This window comes from Schistocerca americana, chromosome 2 (genome assembly GCF_021461395.2).
Source record: "Schistocerca americana isolate TAMUIC-IGC-003095 chromosome 2, iqSchAmer2.1, whole genome shotgun sequence".
In the NCBI taxonomy this organism is placed as follows: Eukaryota; Metazoa; Arthropoda; class Insecta; order Orthoptera; family Acrididae; genus Schistocerca; species Schistocerca americana.
Genome location: NC_060120.1, coordinates 395,124,891 through 395,134,916, shown reverse-complemented (window position 1 = coordinate 395,134,916; position 10,026 = coordinate 395,124,891). Strand labels below are relative to the sequence as shown.

The window sequence follows — 10,026 nt, the reverse complement described above, 5'->3', positions numbered from 1 at the left end:
CTACTTAAACCTAACTAACCTAAGGACATCACACACATCCATGCCCGAGGCAGGATTCGAACCTGTGACCGTAGCAGTCGCGCGGTTCCGGACAGCGCGCCTAGAACCGCGAGACCACCGCGGCCGGCAGGTTTAATAAAAACCATTCAATGTCTACTCTTAATCTTTAGTTTATTTTGAAAATTATCAAATACAATGACTAGGTTGTTTTGTGTTTAAGATAATGAACAAATACAAATGAGACCTGATGTGACTGAACTTGTACTACCAGCTTTTAGTGGTTGATAATGGCATTCAATTTTTCCACTTTCTGAATTCTTTACACACAACACACATAATGGGGAACAATTAAATGAGGTTTGCCTTTGACAGGAGAGTTGCAATCAGCAAGTTACTGATTCACAACTGATCTTGTGACAGTCCTCTCAACCATTGGCGTAATTAGGTAACTGTTTCTGCTAATTAGTCCTTAAAAATGTATGACACACCAAAACTACAAACTTATTTGTTTTCTATGCAATGACAGTTACTCATTGTGTAGTAAAATAGTTCTATGCATGCTCACAGAACAAGAGCCAGTTTGGAATGACATTTTTTAAGAAAAAGCTAAACACCAGTTTCTATCAGGGATTAAAGATTTTTTGTAGAACTCACAGTACGAGTTAGTAAAGTGATCACTAGTGCATGTACTGGCTCACCATTTCACTCATGAGGGGAAGACAGAATGCAATAGAGGCATGGCTGCATGGGTGTCGTCCTAAAGTACCTTGAATGAGTGTGGGGTTGTGTGCAGTGAAAAGTATGAAAAAACTGAAGGAACCATGCATAATTACTTTTTATGTTATTTAGCTAACATGTTCCAAGTGTGTCAAATATAAAGCCACGTCCACACTGCCACTAGAAACATGTTTCGGTTGGAAACATTGTTTCTTGTGTTTCACATCTGTTTCTGACTTCCTTTCCTGTCCACACTGGCAGCAAACGTTTCTCATGGTGTATTCACATTGTCTGCAATGCTGTAGTTTTCTTATAGTCTGCTGCTATGTTGGGTGACGAGGAAATTTTAGCGATATGTTGTGTTGCACTATTAATACTGGAAGCTAAACGCAAACAAAATGAAAGAGGGCACCAGGGGGTGGAAACATATTATAGAAGAAGTGGTGGGAATAGCTATGGGAGCTGAATATGGAAAACAGCTCTGGTTTCTGTAACTTCACTTGGATTTCATGCACTGATTTTGAATTTCTGGTAAATATGATAGCACCACTTGACACTAATTTCAGGTAAGTAATTACAGTGAACCAAAGACTTGCAGTTACTCTTCTTTTTTAGCAATGGGAGATTATTTCAGAGCCTTGCATATTTATTTCACATTTCGAAGGAAGCTATATTTCAAATAGTACATGAAGTTTGTGTAGTACTCGTGCAATTGCTGAAGGATTATGTAAAGGTGAGTAAATGAAAAATATTGTTAAGTGTGCATATTATCTAATTTTAATTTCTTCCGTTTGACATTACAAAAACAATAAAAAATTATTTATCTCACCACCTTTGTCATCAGTGTTACTTATGAATGTGACAGGGGAATCAACACAACTTGCTGATGACCATGACGTATACACATCCACTAATGACTCCACATTTTCATAATAGTCTATTTGCCCACTTTATTTAGTTTGGCCATTGTTTTGGTTTTTCTTACCCGAGGCAGTTTTCACAACGTTGATGCCACATACTGTCCGTAGGTATTACATTCATCATTTAATTGCTCTTCCTGTCACTCAGTAACGTGGAAACCACATTATATGCCCTGTTTGGCTTCGCACGACCCACTCGCGCCTTAATAATGTCCTCTTCCTCACCAGTTGAATCTTCCACTTTCTGAAATCAAATTTCTTTCTTTCAGATGCCAATGACTTAAAATAACTGTTGGGCACTGTTCACACAAATATTTCACTCGCCACTGTGTGGGAGCAATTGATGGCAAGTACATAGTCCTACAGTGTTCTGTTGCTATTGGTAGTGAATTTTGTAACTACAAAGGGTCATTTAACATTGTGCTGCTTGCTCTCGTTGACACTAGCTGGAACGTTTTGTTTTGTACGCAAATATTGGCTGCCAAGGAAGTATTTTAGATGCAAGTGTCTTCAAAAATCTGGGCTTAAGTGAACTTATTAACAAGAATAAACCGAGCTTAGCACAAGCTGGATATGCCTGCTTGGGGGTGAGGTGGATGGGCAGGGGGAGACAAAGGCCCTACCTTAAGTTTCCGTGGCAGACAACGCCTTTCCATTGCAGGAAAACATCATGAAACCTTATCCAGGAAGGCATATCCAAGTTCCAAAGAAAGAATTTTTAATTACGGATTGTCTCGGGCAAGAATGGTTGTCGAGAACACATTGAGGATTATGGCTTCGGTTTTTCGTGTCTTTAGAAGACCAATGTTGCTGCAACCTGAAAAGGCACAAACTGTCACACTTACAGCTGTATATCTCCTAAAAAAAAATTTAAGGTGAGGGGCTGAAGCACGGAATCAATATAGCCATCAAGGAAGCTATGATTCATATGACACACAGACAGGTGTGATAATCCTGGTAATATGGAGATGAGATGACACTGCATTGATTTTTATTGTGCCCCAGAATGTAACATAAAACCTTTTAACACAAACAAATTCAAGAATTTCCAAATTTCTTTGTAAGTACACATGGAAGTGTACCATGGGAAGATAACTACGGATGAATGTTACTGTACAATATGAAATACAAATAAAGACAGGCAGGAATAATTTTTTACCTCTTTATCCATAGTGCCTGTTGTTTCTTATTAATCATAAACTCATCCAAAAACTTCGATAGTTCGTAAACAAACCAGGTTGGTGTATACATCGTGTCTGCACGACTTTTCTTGGCAATAGGTGACCACAAGTGAACATTTTCATAAACAGTTCTCCACCTGGCAAAATCCCAGAAATTCCACTGTTTGCTGCCTGGTCCACTCCATTTTTTAAAAAATCGATCAAAATACTAAAGACAACATGACACACAAACAAATGTTGGTGCCATGGTAGCTGTGACATATGGTAATGGAGCTGAAACATTGTTTCCTTTGATCCATACTGACACTGCTACAGATATATGTTTCCACATTTCCAAACTGTGTCCACATCAAATAGGCAGAAACATGTTCCGAAAACGTGTCTCAGGCTCAGTGTTTACGAGGCTTAACCCTTTGTGACGACGTGGTTTCATTTGAAGCCACCCATGATATTTTGATTCTGTGGCAAGAGCACAGTGGCTAAATTCGTAACCACGCTTCTGGACGTAGATGGTGCTGCCATCTAGCAATGAAAATTTGAACTACGTCAATATTTCTCACATGGTTGCAGTTGGCGATTCAAGTATAAGTGCCATTATTGTTCATGGTGTGCTGGTTCTCTTTTTCTTGGTTTGTGATTGAATTTGTCTTTGAAACTTAAAGTTTCACACATGGAACAAATTCAAAATACTTTCTTATATAAGTACATGCTACATTGCAGCAATAATGAAAATCATGTACTTTTTCCGTATTTACTCTGGTGGTTTCGTTTGAAACCACTGCGGCTGCAGGGGTAGTATTAGAATCTTATCTTTTTTTTTAATTTCAGTTTTGTCAAATGTTTTCTCACAAATTAAAGGATGAGGAAGTTCTGGCGTGTCTTTTACAAGAAATTCCTTCTTATGTGGACTCTTGAGATTGACAGTACCAGTGATAATGAAAGTGATATTTTGGCTGAAGACAGTGATCTTGATTCACAAATGCCAAGACCAGTGATATCTAATGTCTCTGAAAGTGAAAATGATAATCGCTCTTAAAAAAACAGTGATCACAATTTCAGTTCTGAAAATAACGTGCCACTAATAATGTCTGTGAATTTTACATGGGCAAGGGATGACAGTACAATGCATTCATCAATTTTTTAGAGGAAGTTGGTGTCAAAGGAAAACTGAAGGTGAAGGTATGCTGCCAGTTTATTTCTTTTTATATCTATTTGGGGACAATATGATGGGACACACAGTATTCCAGACTAATCTTTATGCGACTCAGAAAGGTAAGGATTACAGACCTCTTGAAAAAGATGAACTCAAGGTGTTTTTGGCTATAACCTTGCGCATATCTTGATTGCTGGTCATCACAAACTGAACTCAGAGATCAGTACATTTCTTCACTTATGTCATTGAAAAGATTCATCTGGATTTTATCTCATATACATGTAAATGACAATGCCCTTATGCCACAAAAAGGGAATAAATGTTACGACAACTTGTATAAAATTCGACCACTAATAAATCAATTACTGACAAGGTTCAAAGAATGTTTGCTCCTTAGTTGGAGCACATCTATTGACGAATGCACGGTGAAATTCAGAGGGCGAATATCTTTCAAACAGTATATGCCTCAAAAGCCCATCAAGAGTGGGTTCAAAATGTGTGTCAGAGCTGACAAAATGGGATATATCTGTGATTTTGAGGTATATACTGGGAAATCAGATGGTGCAGTGGAGAAATATTTGGGAGAGAGGATTGTGAGAGATTTGTGTAAAGGTTTAGAAGGCAAAGGACATAACTAGTGTTCCACTTTTGCAGACACTAAAACTTGATGGTATCCTAGCCTGTGGTACCATTAGAGCCCACAGAAAAGGACTTCCTCCTCTGAAACCGGACGAAGAGGAGAAAGTGACTGGTCAGTTCGTTCTGATGGGATTGCATGTATGAAATGGAAAGATAAACGTGTTGTCTTGTTACTATCAACAACTGACTCACCTGTAACCTTGAAAGAAGTCGGTAGGAAAGAAAAGGATGGCACAATTACAAAAATACCTTGCCCACAGACAGTGAAATCTTATAATTCGATCAAGGGATGTGTAGATAAAGCGGACATGATGAATAGTTTCTATGCAATTGACAGAAAATATAGACACTGGTGGCTCAGACTGTTTTGGTATATGATTGATATTTCTATTGGAAATGCATTTATATTGTTTCGACTAACCAAGCTAAAGGAATTTCGGCAGTGTGTTGTAGCTGGCCTTGTAGGACCCATTGTTTTCAAAGACAGTCCTGGTTGCCCAAGTGCATCATCTGAACCATGTGCCAAAAAGTGTAAAACTGTTGTTCCAGTGGAAAAACGCACATCTGAATCAAAACATCAACCAGTACATGGCACATCGAGGCAATGTGTACACTGCAGCACAAAAATTAATCCACATAGAAGCAGATGGACATGTTTTTCCTGCCAAGTTGCTATGTGTTTATCAGCAGAAAGGAACTGTTTTGTGCCCTATCACGGAAAGTGATTAAGTTTATGGTGGTGGTCTCATTTGAAGCCACCGCACTTAGTGTGCAGTGGTTTCATTTGAAACCACCCTGTACCTGCTGAAATACAGCACAAAAATTTTTTTTCGCATTTTTCCGTAATATTGTATCAGTTATATGCTAATAAAACAAAAAAGTTTAAAAAATGATTTTATTTATTTTGCACCTGAAAGGGTTAAGAGAACTGTGCTTTAATTTGCATGCTTGAAATAATATGTGTGACAGTCATTACTGAAAATTAGCATATTAATTGCTAAACATTTTCCAATCAGGCATTATACAAGAACACATTTATTATGGGTTTATTAAAAAATACACTAAGACGGCACATAAATTGTGAATCCCAATCTACAAACAAGAAATCACTATCCACATTATAGATAAAGCAGTGAAGGTCATATCATCTGCGGTTTCTATTGTTCTTTCCATCAGTTTAACAACTGTCTTTTCTTCACAAATGGCCATGCAATCATGTCTCCTTAACATTCATTTCCCTTATATGGTGGCAAAATGTATCACTGTTCAGATGCTTTACGTAACTGGCGAGCTAGTGACGGCTGTGCAAGATCCAATGGCGTTTTCTTCTCCTTGTTCTGTATGTCCAGTCTTGCACCATGTGCAACCAGCAATCTGGCTTCAGTCTCACGATTCTCTTCACATGCTAAGTGCCTGAGGGTATGAAATGAGAAAAATTAATGCTGGAGTACAAATTATACTCACAGCTAGGAAATAAGCAGTTACACACAATCTTACAATGGTGTGTTTCCACATGAATCAATTGGATTGATATTCAGTTCAGATCCCTGATCAATCAAGAGTTGTACTACTGCAGTATTTCCTCTTGAAGCAGCTCTGTGGAGAGGTGTAGCACCACGTTTGTCAGCAATGTTTATATCTGCATGGTTGGCTATCAGAATCTGAGCAATCTAGAACAAGAAAGTTAAAACAATTAAAACAACTAAAATGTGGAGATTCTATAAAAATTGCTGATTAATAAAACTAAAGGAATCACTGGTTGCAAGTGGAACAGCTCTTTTGGCTACTCCCACAAATCATGGACTTTGTATCATTGAGGCTGTCATGGCAGACAGCTGTACCATAGGTGCAACGACATCAAAGGGGTATCAGCAGAGAGACCGGATTAATACGTGATTCCTGACAAGGGCCAACAAAGCTGGTGACTGACCTGACCTTGTAGTGTTAAGCCGTTGGCAGACGGACCATGCTGTCAGATGTGAACGTTGAGTGTACCGAGTTCAACATGCTGCTGAATGTGAGAAACTATACGACTTGTGCACACGGTAAGTGAGCCCCAATGTAGTATATGCAATTGCAACGTGCTCCAGCAGCAGTTGGCAACTGTATCTGGCTCACAAATCACACTATTTACGAAAGGGGCATGTGTAAGATTCCTGTATTAGTTCTACTAAAACAAACTTTCCTGCCTTGTCCGTATGCTAGTCAACTTGCTCTGACTGTACTAGACAGAAATAAAAACTTCGATATCCATGAAAATGTTATAAGGCAAAAAGCATTACAAAACTATTTTACTGCAAGTAGTGCAAGGTATCCTGCTCATTAGCCAATCGAACAAACTCACCTCTCAAAGACAGTGCCCTTATATGTACATAATATCGAAGATCATAGTATATACTTATATTGAACTAATAAGGAAGTATCAGAACCTATAAAAAATGAAGTTTTGAAGAAAAAATTTTTTGGGTGCAGTGGGACCTGAAACACCAACATTCCTCCTTGTCGCTACAAAACTATGATGCTACTCATTACGCTACCACGACAACGAGAACTGCAAGACCATATGTAATATCTTACCATGTCCTGCAAGCTTTAATTGTAGCTATATTACTAATTGAAATTTAATTATAAAAAATTGTACCAAGAGCAATGCGTTTTTAATGGATCCTCAACATGCTGTTTATTTCAAAAGGCTGACTCTCATAGTACACAAGTTACAATAAAATTTCTCTTACCACAAACATGACGCTTCTTGTCATTTTATTACAACAAATCATGCAATTAATGGAGTGTTTTCGAGACCTCCCCAGTTTTCTGGAGCTCAGAAACGGGATTTATACATATGGGCTTCAACTGGAAGCCAATATGGTGCCTTACAACTCTTCACCAAAGGGAGATGGTGTGTTTGTGACATAGGTGGCATTGTGACAGCTCATTGGTCAACACTCAGACGCACGTTCAGAATATCTGACATGCTAGATACTGCTCTGCATGTTTGGAAAGACTCCTGAACGTGCTATTCCACGCTATGACATCAGAACCTTGGCACGCTCAATGTTTGGATGGACGGTCCATGTGCTGAAATCGGTACAGTGAATAGCTATTTCCCAAGAAAATCTGGCTGTTAAAATGCCAAAGAAAACTTATCCTTACACATAAGTAGTTTAAGTGGCATGCACAAAACTTCAGTTATTGTATATTTGGCCTTCACACTGGCATATTTTAGTCTTGCAACTAACAAAGCATTAAAACACACAGAAACATAATAATAGACAAAAAAAGGATAACGAAAATGAAGTATTAACGAAACGGCTTTACACAATAAGACTAATGTCGGGAGACCACTCTAAAAAATTCACTATCTCTTCCACTAATTATATCTGAGAGAAGTAATGTCACGTCAAAATTACTTGAAATTAAGCAGATTTCTGTACATATGGTGGCTTGTTGCCCATGAGCTGCCAGGTTGTATGATGACAAATTAATCCAGTTTACTATCAGTCTTAGTGGGCAGGACTTTCTGGGTATTCCAGAACCTTATATATTCTAGATGCAGTACAACTTGAGAAATTGTTCTAGTTGCTGTGTCTATACCTGACAATTTCCTTAAGCGAATCTGATAGTAGTAGTAATGTAATCTCCCATATGTTTCTTACGTACCCAGTCCCTGTGTATGTCTTGTATTTTCTTGCCATAGTCCATGGGTCCATAATCACTCAGACAATGCCCCTGTCTGTTGGGACAAAGATGTTATCATGTAGTTTCTCGGTTATGTAATGGCCTGTCATTTCTTCCTTGGAGACACGTGATTTTCATGGTTTAATGTGTGACAGAACTCCCAGGTTTTTGCTAGCTTTTTTAGCATCAGCTGGGGGCTTTATAAAGACTTTTAGATGCAACCACAAACTTAAGCCCCTTATCCAGAATATCTATAACACCACCACTAAGATTGTGGCAATATCTATAACACCACCACTAAGATTGTTGCTCCAAAGCTGTCAGCTAAGGTCTGTTCCTTCAGTACTCTCAAGAAGAACAATGAATATCTTATGATCACAATCCAGTCCAAAGAATTTATGTTCACCAAAGACTACACCCTATACAACAATTTCCCAGAAGTTTTTGCCAATGCCACCTCTTTTGTATGAGCACATGACTGCAATGCCATACTGTGGAACAGTTCTGTGGTGTTTGTTAGAGTCTCACCATGTGACATCTATCTGACCTTCACATGTGAAAGTTTCCAGGAACAATGTCCTTAACAAAACAAAACCTTCCTAACAAACATTGTTCATTAGAGGGTAAGGAACGCGAAAATATAAATCAGTGTGATTGGAACTGTCAGTTTGAGCACTATGAAATGCTCTGTGATCTCATATCTTACCCAGCCTTTTTCCTACAGCCAGCACATGACCTAAAGATGTCACAGTCATTTGACATAGTGAAGTACAGCAGAGTCCCATTATTCTGAAGCCCACTATTCCGAAAATCCACCAATTCCAAAAGAATTCAGATTAATATACTGATTTTTTAAAATTAAAAACAAGATAAATTAAAAAATGTACATTTATTATTAAATAATGAAGTTAAATACAGACATACACAGAGACCAGGCTTTATTATTATTATTATTATTATTACTGTTGCAAATCTCATGAGTGGCGACGAAGGTTGTTCCCACATGCAAACCAGTTTGTAATGTATTAAAGTCTCCTGCCCTTCCCCACCAATTTTCGGATGGGGCTTGACAGTTCACAAAATTTCACCACCCTTGTAACACTGGAGTTGACATCTGCGAGGATGGTGGGCAGATCTCCAGCGAGACTGAGGGCTGCCCTAATATCAGTGTATAGGACACACGTAGCCACAATATGGTTAACTGCAGTGCCGCATCACGTATTTCACAGAGTAGTGGATCCTCCCGCCGGAAGAGGAAGCCATGAGTTAAAGGGTTATGCCTGATGCGCTGCCTGGTAAGCAGAACCTCCTTCAAGCGGTGAGGCTGACATGAAGTCTGCCAAGTCTTTGCGATCGATTTGAGCGACTGCAGTTTGTTGTCTGTCACCTGCAACCATTCAGTCTCCCACTGGGACATTGATGGACAGCACTATCCCAACATGCTTCCTTGGAGGCTTTGTTGGCCATGTCTGGCCAGATACCCAGCAAAAGGTCACCTCCTTGCGACAGTGTTGGAGCCGCTGTAAGGAGTCACAGATGAGCTGAATCAGTGAGTCTACTGGATACATTTGATGAAGTGCTTGTAGTGCACTAACAGAGTCGGAACAGACAAGAAACCTTGTACAATGGTGTGTGTGAACCCTCCCCAGTGCCATCAGAATGCTGTGTAATTCCGCACATAAATTTTAATGCTGTATAATTCTGCATCATAAATTGTAAATTGCTCTGGAAGACACAT

The 10,026-nt window shown here is 38.9% G+C and overlaps 1 protein-coding gene across 2 annotated transcripts in view; it reads right to left on the bottom strand.

The window, feature by feature from the left end:
• Positions 1-5,627: 5,627 nt before the first annotated feature.
• LOC124595349 (26S proteasome non-ATPase regulatory subunit 10-like) overlaps positions 5,628-10,026 on the bottom strand; it is a 70,521-nt gene continuing 66,122 nt past the window's right edge. For both annotated transcript variants that reach the window (XM_047134063.1, XM_047134064.1), the window contains 2 exons: positions 6,108-6,280; positions 5,628-6,023 (listed from right to left, as the gene is read on the bottom strand). In XM_047134063.1, the coding sequence (XP_046990019.1) occupies positions 5,870-6,023; positions 6,108-6,280 (327 nt within the window). In that variant the 3' untranslated portion in view covers positions 5,628-5,869. The remainder of the gene's footprint in view (positions 6,024-6,107; positions 6,281-10,026) is intronic.